At 36.0% G+C, this 21,417-nt stretch overlaps 1 protein-coding gene, 1 long non-coding RNA gene and 1 pseudogene across 2 annotated transcripts; all 3 read left to right on the forward strand.

Moving 5' to 3' along the window:
- Positions 1-2,134: 2,134 nt before the first annotated feature.
- On the forward strand, positions 2,135-2,698 carry LOC126928741 (uncharacterized). Its single transcript, XR_007716925.1, has 2 exons — positions 2,135-2,421; positions 2,516-2,698. It is a non-coding gene; the product is annotated as an uncharacterized LOC126928741 (long non-coding RNA).
- Positions 2,699-3,692: 994 nt separating this feature from the next.
- On the forward strand, positions 3,693-7,790 carry LOC126928714 (glucose dehydrogenase [FAD, quinone]-like). The gene is made up of 4 exons (XM_050744409.1): positions 3,693-3,772; positions 4,746-4,958; positions 5,376-5,546; positions 6,133-7,790. Exons 2-4 carry the CDS (start codon positions 4,775-4,777, stop codon positions 7,617-7,619), a joined length of 1,842 nt encoding a protein of 613 aa, XP_050600366.1. The 5' UTR covers positions 3,693-3,772; positions 4,746-4,774; the 3' UTR covers positions 7,620-7,790.
- Positions 4,638-17,526, forward strand: LOC126928716 (glucose dehydrogenase [FAD, quinone]-like; annotated as a pseudogene).
- Positions 17,527-21,417: the final 3,891 nt, after the last annotated feature.

Below are 21,417 nucleotides of genomic sequence, written 5' to 3' on the forward strand. Positions count from 1 at the left end.
AATTGTAAATAAATTTTCATAGCATATTTCAGTCGACAGAGGCCGTTTCACAATATCGCTCGGGCTAGCGCGTTCAGTTATTTGAGATAGTTTCTTTCTCTCCCACATATGCTGACATGCATTCCCTATGACCTGCGCGCGCTATACTTTTGTGAGCGAATGTACTCGGCAAAATACCATAAATACTTTCTGCAACATGAGGAGACGTCATAGCAGGGCCGAGCAGACAATAAAATGCTTCGTTTTGTTTACCCAACACTAGCGAACTGAAAGAGTATAACATTAGTGATGTAAAAAGACAAGTTCGTATAAGTACGATTAAACTTCACTTATGTTAACTTCGTTTCATCCTACAATTATATTTCATCTGCCCTGTTCGCGACGTTATCAATGTTGATGTTCAGAAGTGTAGCAAATCTAAAGGAATGCCCTTCATTTTTCTGTGATGATATTTCTCCCGAGATGCAATCAGCGACCAGTTTGGTGGACAAGCCCCAATCTGAGGCTAATTTTACTGCTATGCGTTCCTTGGAGCTTGCAACCCGGTCTGACTAGAGTATTTTCTTAATAAAGTCTCTCCTTCTCCCTTTCGAATAACATTCAAAACGAACCTTTACCTATTTTGTTTCGATACAGGTTTAACCTCTGGACGTCTAATCACATTGTAGTCTTTTATACCTGTAGATGTCCCCTATTTTCGAATCCTTGGATAACTTTAGGAGATTTCAGCATTCAACATTTGGTCCCTGTCTTACATACAACATACTTTACTATAACCAGGAAAAAAATTGCTATCCTCGCACTAGGTGCCCAGGGCGTCTACATGAACATGGGAAAAATACCTGGTCTTCGTAGTGCACAATCGCTCTGGAAACGTCCGTAAATCCCTTCTCTTAAAGGGGCAGAGAAAGAAATATAAACAACTAGTTATATAAAATCTGGTTAAGGACTGTGAATTTTCTGCTCATTCCGCAGTTTCTATAATTATACATAAAACGACTTTCCTTACTAATGCATCTAGTGTAGTAGCCTGTTTTACGGAATGAGCTCATGAGTATACGAATAATGAATATATAAGTAATTGGTTAACCTTGCTTCTTACTATTTATTTTATGACCACGAAATAAATACTTGGTTATTATAGAAGGCAAACATGAACTATTGTTCTTAAATTATGGTTTCGGTTACATGTGTGTAGTATCGTGGATAGAAGGCCTAAGATATCGGTCGAACCGTAAACAATGTCGCGAGAGCCGAGACGCCGTCGGATCCATCAATGTATCGTCGGTCCTTCAAATGAATAGTTTCGTAGAAAAAGGCCTACGTGACCCTGGCCACGGGCCTTCGTGGAACATATGCGTGGTGGGGCTAAGAAAAGACAAAGGGATCCTAGCCCAGGGGGTATTAGTTAGTTGGGAAATCGTACAATGTGAGTTGAGAAGTCAGAGAGAGAGTGACTGCAGAAGCCGGAGAGTGTGAGTGGAGGAGCCGGAGAGTATGAATCGGGAAGTTGAGAGCCGAGTATGATAATAAGACGTACGACAATATTGTAATCAGTTCGTTGTTTTGAATATTATTTGTTAAACCAAAACATCATTAATTGTCCTTACTCTAAAGACCCATTAAGTTACTACACGTATATTTGATATATGGTATTAGTGTGGCACCTCGAAGTACTTAATAAGTCTTTGATAAGATTAATAAAAGTTGGAAATAATCAGGCTCTGAAAATTTAACAATATCTGAGTTATTTATTTCTAAACTTGTATGTGTAACACAAACATTATTAAATTATATTCTTTATGATATTGTTTTAATGCCGAAAGAATCCCTACTACCTACTACTAAAGAGAGGAAATGTATTAAATTTTATATTCGCCCACTGGAAACTAAACATATCGGTTTGTAAAGCTTCAGAATCAGATTTCCAGATGTAAGTAATTTTAGTATTTACGTCGGTGGCTATTCGCTGTATGCGTACAAGGGCCTAGCTGATGGATTAGGCTTATGATGCTAACGAAACCTCAGGATATGAAAATGATACGATGGAGATTGTTCACAAGGTAAGGGATATTTAAATTGCCTAACTGCCGGTGTGAGCTACATTTAACCTTATTAGTAATATTCAACCAGCTTGTCGCACTCGATCGATTAAGCAGGTGTTGGTTTTCGAAATAGGATATTTTGATCGAAAACTGATCTGGAGACTGGGGCGAGCAGCGTGACTCCTAGATTTCCGCTAACATACAGAACGAAATGTGATGAGTCTTGCCAGAAATTGTCTTGCGATATATTGTCTCGTGGAGTATTGTCTTGCGATTGCGAATCTATAGAATTGTTAAACCGGAGAAATCCGCGAATATCGATGACTTTTGAATTTGTTGTCGGGAACATGATCCTGTACAACTTTCTCCTGTACATGTAAGTTTCAGTCGGTCATAGATTCCGAAATATTTGCTAAAAGCTATCGATATCACTACAGTGAACTTTGTCTATAATTGTGCTTCTTTATCAGCGTACGCGATAATATTGGTTACCGCATCCCTGGCAGCGAACGGGTATGGTGAGTCACCGAAACCAATCTCTTATTTTCTGTTTATAGCACATTTCAATATGAACCAGATTTGGGCAATCTATAGTAAAATCTACACACTACATGTGCGATACTCCACCAAATGTTTGTTATAATTCAATTTATCTAAAGAAGGAAATACTTTACCGATTTCAACAATCCCGATGTGTGTTGTTATGTTGTTATGTTCGAGATATTCACAAAAAGTGTCGATTACGTTAGGATTCCATTACCTCTCATCCTATCATACAAATTGTCCCTTTTTTGTATAGGACACCTAAGCTGAAATCAATGTTACTATTCACTTTTAATGTAATTAGACGTAAAACGACAAATTCATGGGTTAGTTGTAGGGTTATATTAATATCCAGTCTTTGTGAGATGACCGGTAACGCTAGCATAGCTATTGTAAATTGCTATTTCATGCGATTTTATCAGTACATTCTCAATTCAATTGCTACGATTTATTATTGTTCACATCTAGGAAACATACTTTAGTGTTCAACTTGAAAACACACCATGTATATTTGTCATTAGTTTACATGTGCAGATAAAATGTAGTGTAACGTTGCACATATTTATAGATTCATTGAAAATTATTTCAGGTGATCAATACCGGTCTCACACTACATTATTCCAGTCCTTATATAATTCATACTGATTTTTATTTCTACGTTATCAAAAATCGCTATCTCTCTCCTCAATGTCATATGCAAAATGACATATGCTGAATTATATCGAAACACGCTCATCTATTCCATATTCAGGTGAAATGGTAATGTAGTTTGATCACTAATCGAACTCGCACGTTCATTATTTTTATTGCTATCTGTAGTGTTGAAAGTATGCTTTAGTAATTCATATTGTCTCGAATAGCGTAAGCTCTTTCCACCACCCTATGAGTCTACTTGAGTGTTAATAGTGCAAATGATTAGTCGTAGTTAGTAAGCAATATTTTAAAAATTGTTCTGTTGATACAAAGAAATAATTGTATGTCTAAAGAGACACTTTTACAAAATTATGTTAAGTGTTCAAACCTTGACAAAAATGTCCGATGTGTCTATTACGTAATTATGTCATTTTTCATGTTGCACAATAATTGCACAGAATTCAGTACATAAGGGATCGCCAGCCAGAACCATTCGTCGTCTTGGATTACGTTGCTCCGGAACTCTATCTTACGTTTGGTGTTTAATCCACGTATGTATTGCATAAATTTCTGTACTCTCGCTAATATTTTTCCATCTTATTACCTCTTACCTAATTTTCAAGAAATAGGATCTGCATCTATATTGTAAGTTTATTGTCGTCCTATTCTTTTATCAAACATGTGTGCCAGTGACACCATAAATTCAATTAACTACTTATTTTCATATCATCTGTATACAAAAAGAAATGTGATTATTCAGAGATGGGAAAACTTAAAAGAATTCGATGACATAGAAATACTTCGTCAAACTCACCATTTTGAACAACTTTCTCTCATATTTATAACAGCTGCTCAGCCTTGGCTTGTAAGGGACAAAGTAATTTATGTTTAATATCATGTGTATAGTTTAACAATTTTGTAATTTTTTGAATAGAAAACGATTTTCTTGTGACGAGGACTATATTCATAACATTTTTGACGCATTCAAAATCAAGTAAAGTGCAACAGCCGATATTGCTATCTACGCATCAAAGATTATTTCATGATACCTTTTATTAGTCTAGCACAATCTACAAACCGTCGCTTTTTCTATTTTACTTGCACGATATCGAAAATAGTTGCATCTTTCATCCGTGAATTAAGTTTCAGTTGCTCCATTTAAGCCTACTTCGAGATGATGAGGTATCGTCACGTAAATTTAAATGACGTGTTTTGCGAATATCGTGAAATATAAGGCTGAGCAACATCGCAGCGGTTGCAGGTATAGGAAAACGTTGTTCAAAATGTTAAAATCATCAACATGTTTCACTGGCAATTAAAATCGTTGCGATACACTCATTATAAAAATAAACAGTAGTTTCGCTAGATCCTATTCGAGAAAGGTTGGTTTAACAATGAAACAACCAAGCCTTTAGGACCCGATAAAATAAATGATGGTAATATGCATTCAATAATAATTCCCTGCCACTTCGTCCTATATCGCGAGTAAGATGTGGATTAAGGTATAGAACATTGATGTTACAGATTGATAAAGGAATTCGGAGAAGAATAAAATGGACGTCAATCGCATCATTTTCGGGGGGATGAGATCGCAACCGATCACATCGACGTTATCGATGCTCATAAGTGCGGTGCTATACGTCATATATTCGAATGTTCCTTACTCTTCGACGAATGTTCCTTCCAAATCGCTATTGCGAGATTACGATTTCATAGTCGTGGGCGGTGGTTCTGCAGGTATGGTTTTTCATATTATCCACGCGAAGTTCCGTTCTAAATCTGATAAACGTGTATCAAAGATAAGTGCATCGGCGTGTTTGCGTGCAAAGATGGTCATATTCCTGCTCCTAACACGAGGGATTGATGCAAAAATTTAACAATTCACAAATTTTTTGTCAAATTTCCTTTTACAACAGTGTCAATCCACTAGGTGTATTAGCAGTGTTGTATGTTATTTCTTCATACTTACTTACTTCGAAAACGTATTTTTGCGTTATCGCGAATATCGGTTTGTAATTTCGACAAATTATGTCTCTCGATGTTTTGAAACTAGGCTACGCACTTTCGAGTCAAAGATATCTGGGACGTTAAATTGGATAAAGATTTCTTAGATATATTTTAATTAAAATGCTCTGTAACTATACACGATGACAGGTGCTGTGGTAGCAAGTCGCTTGTCCGAAATAGAGGATTGGAACGTACTCCTTCTCGAAGCAGGTGGCGATGGAAGTGCTGTGTACGATATTCCTTCTCTTGCCGATAATCTACAGCTCATCAAAATCGATTGGCAATACACGACGGAACCCAATAATAGTTACTGTCGAGGTAAATAGTGTGGAATTATATCGACTTATGAAAACTGTAAATACATAATTAAAAGACAATACTGCGTCCCCTAATCATCCACGTCTAATGCTCTATTTTTTACGGTGAAATAGAGGGAAGTGGATAAAATTATATCACGCTTAGAAAGGATTTTAAACTGTAATTTATGATAATGAGCATACATGAATTGAGCAACTTTGTAAAGCTTTCTAAAACACTGGAAAATTATCACATATTATTTCTAACGTATATTGTCGCTGAGCTCATCAGAGGCGATAAAATGATAGATCTGAAATTTCTTATTTTGCAATTACTGAAAACATATAGGTATTGTTGCCAAATTTGATATTACGTTGTATTAAAAATGTATAAATGTGCAGACTCATTTATTTGAAATTCACTAATATGTATGTAGAACCAATAGGTAGATTTCGGCATATCTAATGTCAAATCTAAATCGAAGAATGAATCTATCGTCGAACCGAAAGGTATATGAAAGGTGAATTAATAACCGACGAACACCAAAATTCGTTTATCAATTATTCACAACGCTTTCGATGTACTTTAACGTAAATTATACCCACAGCGATGGAGAATGGTCGTTGCCGCTGGCCACGTGGTAAGTTGCTTGGAGGTAGCAGTGGAATAAACTCCATGCTTTACGTCCGTGGTTCCAAAAAAGACTACGACATCTGGGAACAACAAGGCAATCAAGGATGGTCGTATCGGGATGTGCTGCCATATTTCCTAAAATCCGAAGACAATCGAAATCAAAGCCTCGCCAAAACACCGTATCATTCGACCGGTGGGTACTTAACCGTCGAAGAACCACAATGGCGCACTCCTCTGGCCGCTGCGTTCATTCAAGCCGGCCGAGAAATGGGTTACGAGAGTAGGGATATTAATGGAGAACGGCAAACTGGCTTTATGATTCCTCAAGGCACCATCAGAGATGGTAGCCGTTGCTCCACGGCGAAAGCCTTTTTGCGGCCAGCCAGGATGCGGAAAAATTTACACGTCGCCATGGAAGCGCATGTTACCAAAATTTTAATAGATTCGTCGTCGAAGAAGGCTTACGGCGTAGAGTTCGTTAGAAACGGGAAGACGATGCGCGTACGTGCCAAAAAGGAGGTGATCGTATCCGGAGGAACTATCAATACCCCCCAGTTGTTGATGTTGTCAGGAATAGGACCTAGAGAACACTTATCGGAACACCGTATACCAGTGATTCAGGATTTAAGAGTGGGCCATAATCTTCAAGATCATGTAGGAGTCGGAGGACTTATGTTCTTGGTGAATGAGGAAATTTCGTCCATAGAGAGCAAGATAACTAATATTAGCTATATCCTAGAATACGCCATGTCCGCAGATAGTCCTTTGTCTACCATAGCAACAGTGGAGGGAACATGTTTTATCAATACCAAATACGCGAATGCCTCCGATGACTTCCCAGACATACAACTGCATTTTATGTCATCGGGACCAAATACCGAAATTTTTAGGGAAGATCGTGGACTGACCAGAGAATTCTACGACGCCGTATATGGAAATCTTACTGGTAGTGGCTCGTGGAGCGCGTTTCCCGCTCTTTTGAGACCAAAAAGCAGAGGTGTTGTCAAGCTTCGAAGCAAGAATCCGTTCGATCATCCGTTGATTTATCCGAATTATTTCAAGGAGCCAGAAGACATGGCGACATTGGTTGAAGGAGCTAAGTTTGTGTACCAATTGAGTCAAACTCAATCGTTTAAACGATACGGAAGCAAAATGAATCCGACACCATTTCCTGGCTGCAAGAATATTCCCATGAATAGCGACTCTTTCTGGGAGTGTATGGCCAGATATCTACCCGTGACTATATATCATCCCGTGGGTACCTGCAAAATGGGACCGAAGTCGGACGCGAACGCCGTTGTAGATCCTCGGCTTCGGGTTCATGGTATTACTGGACTTCGAGTCATAGACGCCTCAATTATGCCAAACCAAGTGAGCGGTAATACAAATGCGCCAACTATTATGATTGGTGAGAAGGGTGCTGACATGGTAAAGGAGGATTGGTTGAAGAAACAGGATTGATATAGAAGACTACTTTAGTAAATTTATTTTAAGCGACATTCGAAGATGGTATCTCGCTGGGGGTATCCATCCACGTGTTATTTAGCAAATATGTCAAAAAAATTATCAAATGTCGAGCTGCACAAATTGTAAAGTACAAATTAAATAATAAAGATAAACAATTTTAAGGGACTGCTTGTAGTATACCATTACGTAATAAAAACTTGCGCCTTTCAATTGTAAATAAATTTTCATAGCATATTTCGGTCGACAGAAGCCGTGTCACAATATCGTTCGGGCTAGCGCGTTCAGTTATTTCAGATAGTTTCTTTCTCTCCCACATATGCTGATATGTATTCTCTATGACCTGCGCGCGCTATACTTTTGTGAGCGAATGTACTCGGCAAAACACCTTAAATACTTTCTGCACCATGAGCAGACGTTGAAGTGGGGCCGAGCAGGCGATAGAGCACTTCGTTTTGTTTACCCTAAACTAGCGGACGGAAAGAGTATAACATTAGCAATGTAAAAAGGCAACTTTGTATAATTACGACCAAACTTCACTTATGTTAACTTCGTTTCATCCTACTATTATATTTCATCTGCCTCGTTCTCGACGTTACTAATGTGAATGCTCAGTGATGTAGCAATTCTAAATGAATATCCTTCATTTAGCTGTGTTGGTATTTCTCCCGAGAAGCAATCAACTTCGGTAACGAATCCGACAATCTGAGGCTAATTTTACTGCTAAGCGTTCTTTGGAGCTTGCAATTCGGTCTGACTGGAGTATTTTCTTAATAACGCCTCTCTTTCTGCCTTTCGAATAACATTCAAAACCAACCTTTACCTATTTTGTTTCGATACAGGTCTAACCTTTGGACGTCCAGTCACATGTTAATTGTCGTCTGTTATACCTGTAGGTGTCCTCTATTTTTGAATCCTTGTATATCTTTAGGAGATCTCAGAATTCAACATTTGGTCCTTGTCTTACATACAACATACTTTACTATAACCAGGAAAAGAATACGTACCCAGGCACTAGGCGCCCTGAGCGTCTACATGAACATAGGAAAAAAATCCTGGACTTCGTATTGCACAATCGCTCTGAAATCGTCTGTGTATTCCCTTCCCTTAAAGGGGCAGAGAAAGAAATATAAACAACTATAAAATCTGGCAAAGGACTGTGAATTTTCTGCACATTCCGCAGTTTCTGTAATTATACATAAAATGACTTTCCTTACTAACGCACCTAGTGCAGTGGCCGATTTTACGGAATATGCTTACTAGTAGACGAATGTTAAATATATAAGTAATTAGCTAACCTTGCTTCTTACTATTTATGTTACGACCACGAAATAAATACTTGGTTATTCCAGAAGGCAAACATGAACTATTGTTCTTAAATTATGGTTTCAGTTACACGTATATTTGATATATGGTATTAGTTTGGCACCTCGAATTACTTAATAAGTCTTTGATAAGATTAACAAAAGTTGGAAATGGTCAGAGCCTGAAAAATGAACAATATCTGAACTCTTTATTTCCAAACTTGTATGTGTAACACAAACATTATTAATTTATATTCGTTATGATATTGTTTTAATGTCGAAGAAATCCCTACTACTAAAAAGAGGAAATGGGTAAAATTTTATATTTGCCCACTTGAAACTAAACACATCGGTTTGTAAAGCTTCAGAATCAGATTTCCAGATGTAAGCAATTTTAGTATTTACGTCAGTTGCTGTTTGCTGTATGCGTATAATGGTCTAGCTGATGGATTAGGCTTATGATGCTAACGAAACCTGGGGATTCGATGGAAATTGTTCACAAGGTAACGGATATTTATGTTTTCTAACTGCCCATGTGAGTTACATTTATTAACCTTATTAGTAATATTCCACCAGCTTGCCACACTCAATCGACTGAGCAGTTGTTGGTTTTCGAAAAAAAATATTTTGATCGAGCACTAATCTGGAAACTGGAGCGAGAAGAGTGACGGCCATATTCCCGCTAACATACAGAATGGAATGTGGTGAGTATTGCCAGAAATTGTCTTGCGATATATTGTCTCGTGGAGTATTGTCTTGTGACGAGCATCGATGACGAAGCTGGACGTTAATCGAAACGTTATGTCCTCTCGGATATCGATGATTTTTTAATTTGTTGTCGGGAGCATGATGCTGAACAACTTTTTTTTGTACATGTAAGTTTCATCGATCATAGTTTCCGAAATATTTGCTAAAAGCTATCAATACCACTACTGTAAATTTTGTCTATAATTATACTTCCGTATCAGCATATGCGATAGCATTAGTTACCGTTTCCCTGGCAGCGGACGGGTATGGTGAGTCACCGAAACCAAACTCTTATCTCCTGTTTATAACACATTCCAATGTGAATCAGATTTGAGCAATCTATAGTAAAGTCTACACACAACTACATGTGCGATACTCTTACAAATGTCTGTTATAATTCAATTTATGTAAGGAAGGACACATATCACCGATTTCGATCATCCTGAAAGGTGTTATATTGTTACGTTCGAGATATTCACAAACAATGTCAATTACATTAGGTTTTCATTACCTCTCAATCTAGCATGCAAATGGCCACATTTTTGTATGGACCAACCTAAGTTTAACTCAATGATGTTATTCATAATTTTTTCGCATAATTACATTAATGATGAATAGTATCATTCATCAAGACAAATCCATGGTTGGGTTATATTCGCATCTTGTCTTTGTGAGATGGCCGATAAAACTAGAATAGCAATTATAAATTGCTATTTCATGCGATTTTATCAGTACATTCTCAATTCAATTACTACGATTTATTATTACTCACATTTGCGAAACATACTTTGGTATTCAACTTAAAAACACACCATGTATATTTGTCATTAGGTTACATGTGCAAACAGACAGATAAGATATAGTGCAATGTTTCGCATATCAATAGATTCATTGAAACTTATTTCAGGTTGTGCGTACCGACCTCATACTACGCTAGACCAGTTCACACCTAATTCATATTTATTTTTATCTCTGCGTTATCAAAAATCGCTATCTCTCTCCTGAATGTCATATGCAGAATGATTTATGCTAAACTATGTCCAAACACACTTATCTATTCCATATTCAGGTGAAATGTTAAAATAGATAGGTCAAAAATCGAACTCGTACGTTTATTATTTTTATTCCTATCTGTATTGTTGAAAGTATGTTTTAAAGATTGATATTTTTTGGAATGGGATGCGCTATTCCCACCACCCTACAAATCTACTTCAGTTTCAACAATGTGAATGATTAGTCGCAGTTTACTAAGTGATCTTTTAAAAATTGGTCTGTCGCTACAACGAAATAGTCAAATGTCCAAAGATATATGTTTACAAAGTTGTTTTAAGTATTCAAACCTTGGAAAAAATTTCTCATGCCTCTATTATATAATTGCGTCTTTTTTCATATCGCTCAATGATTGTTCAGAATTCAGTACATAAGCGATCGCGAACCAGAAGCATTCCTCGTCTTGGATTACGTCGCATCGGAACTCTCTCCTACGTTTGGTGTTTAATTCACGTATGTATTGCATAAATTTCTGTATTTTCGCTAATCTTTTGCCATCTCATTACCTCTGATCTACTTCTTAAGAAATAATAACTACATGCTGTAAGTTTATTGCCGTCTTATTCATTTATCGACCATGTATGTCAGTGACACCGCATTTTCAAATAACTTCTGATTCTCTTATCATCTGCACACACAAAAAAAATGTGATTATTCAGAGATGGGTAAATCTCAAAGAATTCGATGACATCAAAATACTCCGTCAAACTCACCATTTTGAACAACTTTCTCTCATATTTATAACCGCTGCTCAGCCTTGGCTCGCAAGGGACAAAGCAATTTATGTTTAATACCATATGTGTTGTATAATACTTTTTTAATTTCTGGTTAGAAAACGATTTTTTTTTGTGACGATAACTATATTTATAATATTTTTGACGCACTGACAATCAGAGTAAAGTGCAACAGCCGATATTGCTATCTATGCATCAAAGATTATTTCATGATAACTTTTATTAGTCTAGCACAATCTACAAACCGTCGCTTTTTCTATTTTACTTGCACGATATCGCAAATAGTTGCATCTTTCATCCGTGAATTAAGTTTCAGTTGCTCCATTTAAGCCTACTTCGAGATGATGAGGTATCGTCACGTAAATTTAAATGACGTGTTTTGCGAATATCGTGAAATATAAGGCTGAGCAACATCGCAGCGGTTGCAGGTATAGGAAAACGTTGTTCAGAATGTTGAAATCATTAACATGTTTCACTGGCAATTAAAATCGTTACGATACACTCATTATAAAAATAAATAGTAGTTTCGCTAGATCCTATTCGAGAAAGGTTGGTTTAACAATGAAACAACCAAGCCCTTAGAACCCGATAAAATAAATGATGGTAATATGCATTCAATAATAATTATCTGCCACTTCGTCCTATATCGCGAGTAAGATGTTTTTTTTTTTAAACTTTGTTTATTAATTCCAGGATTTTTACATATTTGTTTTTACATGGTTTTTTTTCCAGAATAAACGCTGAATTCCAATTGTAGGGTGGTACAGGCAAAAGTATCAATACGCGACGGTACGACGTAGCCATGCATTATTACATTTTTTTTTTTTTTTTTTTTTTTTACGCCTATTATTGTAAGTTAAATTTAAGCCGCTGTTGCGCTGAGCTTATGTGCGATGTTTTAATTTATGTCCTGAAAGCCTGGACGCAAAAACAGGACTGCGAGTAAGATGTGGATTAAGGTATAGAACATTGATGTTACAGACTGATAAAGGAATTCGGAGAAGAATAAAATGGATGTCAATCGCATCATTTTCGGGGGATGGGATCACAACCGATCACATCGACGTTATCGATGCTCATAAGCGCGTTGCTATACGTCATGTATTCGAATGTTCCTTACTCTTCGACGAATGTTCCTTCTAAATCGCTATTGCGAGCTTACGATTTCATAGTCGTGGGCGGTGGTTCTGCAGGTATGGTTTTTCGTATTATCCACGCGAAGTTCCGTCCTAAATCTGATAAAAGTGTATCAAAGATAAGTGCATCGGTGCGTTTGCGAGCAAAGATGGTCATGTTCCTGCTCCTAACACGAGGGATTGATGCAAAAATTTAACAATTCACAAATTTTTTGTCAAATTTCCTTTTACAACAGTGTCAATCCACTAGGTGTATTAGCAGTGTTGTACGTTATTTCTTCATACTTACTTACTTCGAAAACGTATTTTTGCGTTATCGCGAATATCGTTTTGTAATTTCGACAAATTATCTCTCTCAATGTTTTGAAATTAGGCTACGCACTTTCGAGTCAAAGATATTTGTGACGTTAAATTGGATTAAGATTTCTTAGATATATTTTAATTGAAATGCTCTGTAACTATACACGATGACAGGTGCCGTGGTAGCAAGTCGCTTGTCCGAAATGGAGGATTGGTACGTACTCCTTCTCGAAGCAGGTGCCGATGGAAGCGCTGTGTATGATATTCCTTCTCTTGCTGATAATCTACAGCTCACCAAAATCGATTGGGAATACACGACGGAACCCAATAATATTTACTGTCGAGGTAAATCGTGTCGAATTATATCGACTTATAAAAACGGTAAATACATAATTACAAGGACAATACTGCATCCCCTAATCATTCAGTCTAACACTGTATTTTTTATGGTGAAATAGAGGGAAATGGATAAAATTATATCACGCTTAGAAATTATTATAAGATGCAATTTATGGCAATAAGAACAAACGATGCGTGTAAATAAGTAAATCTTTCTAAAACATTCGTAAATTATCACAATTCAGTTCTAACGTATCTTGTCGGTGGACTTACCAGAGGCGATAAAATGACAGATCTAAAAACATATAGGTATTCTTGCCATAATTAATAATGCTTTGTATTGAATAATATAAATGTGTTTGTATAAAAATATAGAATATATAAATGTGCAGACTTATTAATTACAAGTAATACCGCTTGTATTTTATAGATTTGTATATAGTACCAATAGGTAGATTTAGGCATACCTAATATCAAATCTAAATCGAAGAATGAATCTATCGCCGAACCCGAAGATAGATATAATCGTGAATTAATAACCAAACGACAATAATATTCGTTAATGAATTATTCGCAACGCTTTCTACGTACTTTAACGTAAATTATACCCACAGCGATGGAGAATGATCGTTGCCGCTGGCCACGTTGCAAACTATTTGGAGGTAGCAGCAGATTAAACACCATGCTTTACGTCCGTGGTGCCAGAAAAGACTATGACATCTGGAAGCACAAGGCATTCCAGGATGGTCTTACCAGGATGTGCTGCCTTATTTCCTAAAATTCGAAGACAATCGAAATCACAGCTACGCTAAAACACCGTATCATTCGACCGGAGGGTACTTAACCGTCGAAGAACCACGATGGCGCACTCCCCTGGCCGCTGCGTTCATTCAAGCCGGCCAAGAAATGGGTTACGAGAATAGGGATATTAATGGAAAACGGTAAAGTGGCTTTATGATTCCACAAGGCACCATCAGAGATGGTAGCCGTTGCTCCACGGCGAAAGCCTTCTTGCGGCTAGCCAGGATGCAGAAAAATTTACACGTTTCCATGGAAGCGTATGTTACCAAAATTTTAATAGAACCATCGTCGAAGAAGGCTTATGGTGTAGAGTTCGTTAGAAACGGGAAGACGTTGCGCGTACGTGCCAACAAGGAGGTGATCGTTTCCGGAGGAACTATCAATAGCCCCCAGTTGTTGATGTTGTCGGGAATAGGACCTAAAGAACACTTAAAGGGACACGATATACCGGTGATACAGAATTTAAGAGTGGGCCATAATCTTCAAGACCATATAAGTGTGGGGGGCCTTACGTTCTTGGTGAATGAAGAAATTGCACTCGTACAGAGTAGGTTGAATAATATTAGCAACATACTAGAATACGTCATATTCGGAGAGGGTCCTTGGACCACTTTAGGAAATATCGAAGGAGTAGCTTTTATCAATACCAAATATGCGAATGCCTCCGACGACTTCCCAGACATACAACTGCTTTATTATTCATCGGGACAGAACAACGACATCATTAGAGAGACTCGTGGATTGACCAGAGAATTCTACTGCGCCGTGTATGGAGAGCTTCAGGATAAGGACCTGTGGAGCGTGTATCCTACGCTTTTAAGACCAAAAAGCAGAGGTGTTGTCAAGCTTCGAAGCAACAAACCATTCGATCATCCATTGATTTATCCGAATTATTTCAAGGAGCCAGAAGACATGGTGGTATTGATCGAAGGAATTAAGTTTGTACTCGAGATGAGTAAAACTGCTTCGCTTAGACGTTACGGAAGCAAAATGAATCCGACACCATTTCCTGGCTGCAAGCATATTCCCCCCAAGTATAGCGATTCTTTCTGGGAGTGCATAGCCAAATTTCTTCCCGTGACTATATATCATCCCGTGGGTACTTGCAAAATGGAGCCTAAGTCAGATGCGAAAGCCGTGGTAGGTCCTCGGCTTCGGGTTTAGAGAGTTGCTGGTCTTCGAGTCATAGATAGTTCGATTATGCCAAATTTAATCAGTGGCAATACCAATGCGCCGACTATTATGGTTGGTGAGAAGGGTGCCGACATGGTTAAAGAGGAATGGTTGAATGGACAGGGTTTGGATTGATTGTTACTTTTATAAATTTATTTTAAGCGACTGCTAGTAGTATATCATTACGTAATAGAAACATGCGGTTTTGAACTGAAAATAAATTTTCATTATTTGTCACGTATGGTGGAGCGCGATTCAAGATATAGTCTTGTTTTATAAAATTGGAGGATCAAACGAAGTCAACATTAGTGATATTCGATTGTAATTATATGAAGAATCCTCCTTCGAATATATAACCTATTACTCCTCTGTTCTCTATCTGTCCTCGAGGTATCATAAAGTTTAAAGTAATACGATCTCATGTACTTTGTTATGATAACAAGAAAGTTTCGTACATGTATAACAATATAAACTAAGTGTTATGCAATAACATGATAGCGTAATTTGCCTTTGATATAGTAATGTGTCATGCGAACGTAAGTTAACTTTGATATAGTCGCACCTCCAAGAGGAAGTGTAGTAGAATGTTATAGTCTTTTCAACGAGACGAGGCAGTAAACGTGTGGAAAACGTGATTGATAGAGTTGCAACTATTGGCTGCAGACTACTGACACTCGAGAAATTAATATTTTGAGTAATTTTTTTTATTCGTGTAATTGTTGGCTTGAAACTATTGTTCCTAATGAAGGAAACTATTGTTGCGAATATAAATTTCGAAATATTCTCAAAAACTATTGATACCACTACAGTAAATTTTACCTATTATCGGCAAACTTACAAGAAATTATACTTTTTTTGAACATTTTTTATATAAAAAGCCGAAGGGAACGTAGACTTCAACATCTTTGTTAGTTTTGCAAATACAAACAAATATATGAGGAAAAGTTTCTAAAAAATACTTAAAAATGACATACTTTCATCATCGCATCATTGCGGCTAGTAGAAAATGGATTTCAAACGCGCAGGTTGACGTTGATCTTGAAATGAGTTTAAGGAGAAAAATTAATAATTTGTAGCGAAGTAAAAAGTTTTCATATTTCCTTCCCAAATTTTTATTATTTTGCAAGAAATGTTCTATATGATCTATCATTACTTTGAAACATTCCAAATGATCCGAATAAGTATCACGAACTACGCAAGTGTTACAGAACCCATAAAAATAAGGAACTGCACTGTACTTACGTATTGCCGATCAGAATGATACCGTGAATTGTAAGTAAAACACACGTTGTTGTCTTGTTCACATTGTTCCCATGTGATGTTTATTGCTAGTGCAACGAAGTAGCTGTGATTCGGCGTAGCTATATACGGTGTAGTCAATGTGAAAAAAGCCTGCTCTGCACTTATCACATTTTTGATTCTTCATTACACATGGCACTGATTATAATATACAGGGTGTCCCGCAGCATCGGGAAATGGTTTCAGCGGTGAATTTTGCGCATGAAAACAATAAACAGTGCTCATATGAACGTACACCCTATTTGACCCGATTTTCGAGTTTTAGCGAGTTCTATGTTGAAGTAACTTTATCGGAAGATGGAAGTAGTTGAACTAATTTCACCTACCTATTTGCGAATAGAATTCGGTATTCTCATAAATAATATCTGGACAAATTGAGAAGGCAAGAAGAACAATAATAAAACGTCTGCAATCTCGTGTTCAAATGCAAAGAGTTTATTATGAACACTTCTTAAGAAGGCATGTAGATAGAGTTTGTTAACTTATTGTAAATTTTTATTTAAAAATTTAATTTATTGTAACTCGAGAACGAAGAAAGATAGGGAACGTGTTTGCAAGAACGTTTTTTATCGTTTCCATGTGCAAAATCCACAGCCGCACTGGTTCCTTGATGCTATGTGATACTCCGTACAAATAATGAATACAATTGTATAATCATTATACAGATTGATTATACAGTATAATGAAGTACAGCTTGAAGATGTGAAAAATATTACATTCGTTATAAGCTTTCCTAGTTTAAGTAGAAAGATTAGAAATATATTGTAGAGATACATAAAACCATATATGACCTACATACGTACGTATAAAATAAAAATGTACACTAAACAATAAAGGATATATTCTCATGTACAAACATTTACAGTGTACTATACCCAAACGTAGTTCGAACTTCAGCTGACATAGATAAAAATAATTCACACTCATCCATATCGGATCCAAGGGCCCAGTTTGTTCTGTATTCTATTCTTATTTTAATAGTCCTTCGATCAGTGTCGTCATATCTTCCGGTTCATCGAAATAGTTTGGATAAATCAATGGATAATCGAAAGAATTGTTGCTCCGAAGCTTGATAACACCTCTGTTCTTAGGTCTTAAAAGGGCAGGGAACACAGTCTATGCCTGCTTATCCTGAAGCTCTGCATATACATACGGCATCATAAAATTATCTGGTCAACCCAAAAATCTTTCTACTGGCGTCGGAGATGACGACATCCAATAAGGTAAAATGTAATTGTATGTCTGGACAGTCATCGAAGGCATTCGCGTATTTGGTATCGATAAAAGCTACACCTACAATAAATGCAAAGGTGATCAAAGGACTGTCTCCGGATATGGCGTATTCTAGGTTATAGCTAATGTTATGCAGCCTGTTCTGTACGATTGCAACTTCTTTATTGACCAATAACGTAAGGCTCCTCGTACTTGTAGATTCTTCAAGACTATGGCCTACTCTTAAATCCTGAATTGTTGGTGGCTAAAAAATGGATTAGGATTCATTTTGCTGAATCTTGTTGCTAAATGCTGAAAATGAAACAGTTTTATTCATCTTGAATACAAACATTTTACTATTATTAACAAAAAATATTATAATAGAAAATTTCATGATATCCATCTACTTTATAATTTATAGTTTACCTTATAATTGAACTAAACGAAATTAGACGTAAGTAGCATTATATTTTGTGCAAGAAATTACCAGAAAAATATCAATTTTTATTATAATTTTTGAATAGATAGACATTTCGAAATACAATTTATGTAGTTCAATTTACCACTAAAAAAAAAACAAGCAATTTTTTGCATACAACGTTTTTTTCTGCCACACAGAGTTATATTGAGAAAATATTGAGAAAAATGCATTTTACATCTCCAACTTCAGGGGCTGTTTCATCCTCCAAACGTGAATGATTGCCGATAATAAAAATACAGATCAAATATTTTTTCGAGAACTATATTCCGTATAAATTTCATCAAAATCGTTTTGGAAATCTCCTTTGATAGTGTTATTTATGCAAAAAGGCCCATTAGGTCAGATCAAATTCATCCCTATAGCTCTATTTAGTAAACTAATATGGTGTTCTATAAAATTACACTTAAAGTACCTGTTAAAGGCTAAAGCTAAGGAAGCGATTCGATTGATGCAATAAATAATGCATATTTTCATATTTAAAAAAAAATAGTGCCATTCATTTCTTTTCTGTAACATTTTTTTCTAATATCAACCGAGAAAAAAATATGGCTTGCTACAATTACGTGAATTACCCTATGTACGAGGATAATACGATACGAGGATAACGAAGAGAAAAAAATTATAAGATATACCAAAAGGGATCCTCTTTATCTTACTAAAATACATCGATCTACTTATTTCGATCGTTTGAAAGAATAGATAAATCGAAGATAAATTTGTAACATTTCTATAAAATAAAGCATCAGAGTATCTTTATTTTATTTATTTTCTTCTGTTATTTTTACAATTAATCTTAAATTATCAATTTGTTTTAGCATTAGTTTCCTTATTTTCAAAGAATCGAAGAAGTTATTGACGAATGAAAACAAGTATTAAGCTCCTATCATCCAGCTCGATTCATCAATTTGAAGACTGTGAGAAAAAGACTAAGCTTCGTCATCTTCAGTTGTCTCGGTGAACCAACCGATCTAGCAACCTTTAACTTTTATCACTGGTATAAAGGCTTTCCTTCCTGTTCGTGGTTTCCTTTCTTTCTTGTTTCTGTATTTCTCTAGATCTCCGTTCTCGTTTTATTTTTATTTTATCTTTAAACGTCACCATTAATACTACGGCCTTATCTCGTTCTTTCCCATTGTTTTTCCTCTTATCCCAATGCTGTCATTCGGATATTTTTGTTTCATTCCATTTCATTTTCCTGCTACTTAATTTTCCTTTTATTTATTTATTTTTATGTTTCCCTTATTTATTTATTTTTTTTTATAATTCTCTTATCTCGATTTTGTTCTAACACGTTTTCGAAAGTCGTTCTCCGCTTATTATTTCAACATTTTCGTTGAAATTCATCTCAAGTGATACCAGAAGGAAATCTCGTAATAAATCACTACGCATTTTGTTTTCCTTGTCTTGCTTAGTTTCGTTGCAATTTAAGAAGAAAACGAGATCTTCGAGCCACATAATATACAGAAACGTAACAAGTTCCGTTACGATTAGAAGCTTCGCGGTTCATCCAACATTGTTAACGCGATCGGCGTTATCTTGTTTCTATCAATTACTCCTTCTGCAATTAGTCACGTCGTCTTCAAAGAACTAGATATTTTTGCTGCGTGTTTTAAGAAAATGTTACAAGATGACAAACCATAGGAAATATTCTTAACACATTCGCAACCGGCAACGTGGTTCTACGTCATTTCAAAACCTGCGGCTAGTTGCTGTTAACACGGTTCTACCATATCTTGTTTCATATTCACAATGAGTTACGCGCACCTTGCAATGACTAGTACTTTACTATTTGTTGTTACATGCTTCTCTAAATTATTAATGCTATAATATCGCAGTCATAAGCCGCATAAGGTGCATTACATGGCAGTTTGGAAACTGTTGGATGGCCTGGCAAACAGATCTCTACAAAGTTATTTTATATCACACCATGATATGACACAGCAAAATTTTGCATATTCACTGGCAATCTAACAGCGAAATTCTGCGACGCTTCGGCTATGGACTCTTGGAAATTGTAAACGACGAACAGCTAAGGCTCCTGTGTCAGACTCATCGGCTGCGAATGTGTTAAAATGTCCCTTTTTCTTTTTTACAACTAAAAGAATTATGTTTGAAATAGATAAAGAGAACTACGGAAATATATAAAACTATTATAAATATTTCTTTCTATCTCTTTTATTTCAAATATTTATTCAATAATAATATCGTTATCTTGATGGAGTCTGGTAGATTTTTTCTGTATTTTAAGCTTTCAGTTTGCATTTACATTCCCGTTCGGCATTTTATTTTTCCTTGCATCAACGTAAATTCATGTCTGCATGTAGCAGTTTCGACATAAATCGATGCCGGCGGATTTTCTGATGGCGTCATTCTCTGATCGCATCGTAAGTGGAATTTATTACACTAGTTGTAAGATATATAAATACCTATCCATCCTGATGAATTAATGGATCCTTTATCATTAGGCCGAAGAAACGCTTAAAACAATATCCAGCGAGTTACGTTAAATTGTAGTTCCAAAAACGATATATTACACCATATACATATGGTATATATACACATATAAATACATATACATATATACATTTCGTTTTATAAGGAAATAATACAGGCACAATGTTTTTCGTTTTATATTATTTTATTGAATTATGCACGAATATAATAAGAGAAATAAAATGAAATAAATGATCACACCTAATTCAATAAAATAATATAAAACAGAAATTGTTGTTCATCTATTATTACCTTATGAAACGATAGAAACTTTTTTGACAATCTATAATATATATATATATATATATATATTTATGTTGACACGTTTTATCGATCCTAAAAATTAAAGAAGACTATGTGAATTTTTATATAACGTGTATATGTATACCTGTTCGAAGTATATAAACAGAAAACTACTATTATTACCGTTTCAAGAATCTTGGGGTTACGATAAATCTATATGAAAATTCTCAAGCGCATATTTCTTTTAAACTCAAAGTCACCTGCTCTTATATGTATAACCTCTATTCTTGCTTTCCATATTTTCCACGCCGCAAAAGCTGCTTGTTTCTCCTCTGATCATATCAACGCTTGTTTGCATAAAGCAACGTTGTTTACTGTTTTTATTTAAACATCCGAGATTCAGCATGTTTTCGACAAAAGTCCATAATGTTTGTTTCAGCTTTCAGAATACATAAATTTCAGTATGCGTATAATCCAACTGAT

Source organism: Bombus affinis, chromosome 2 (genome assembly GCF_024516045.1).
Source record: "Bombus affinis isolate iyBomAffi1 chromosome 2, iyBomAffi1.2, whole genome shotgun sequence".
Taxonomy (NCBI): Eukaryota; Metazoa; Arthropoda; class Insecta; order Hymenoptera; family Apidae; genus Bombus; species Bombus affinis.

Coding starts and splice junctions, on each gene's coding strand:
- LOC126928714 (XM_050744409.1), top strand. CDS start 4,775: ATGGACGTCAATCGCATCATTTTCGGGGGGATGAGATCGCAACCGATC. Junction 4,959..5,375: donor CGTGGGCGGTGGTTCTGCAG/GTATGGTTTTTC, acceptor ACACGATGACAG/GTGCTGTGGTAGCAAGTCGC. Junction 5,547..6,132: donor CAATAATAGTTACTGTCGAG/GTAAATAGTGTG, acceptor TTATACCCACAG/CGATGGAGAATGGTCGTTGC.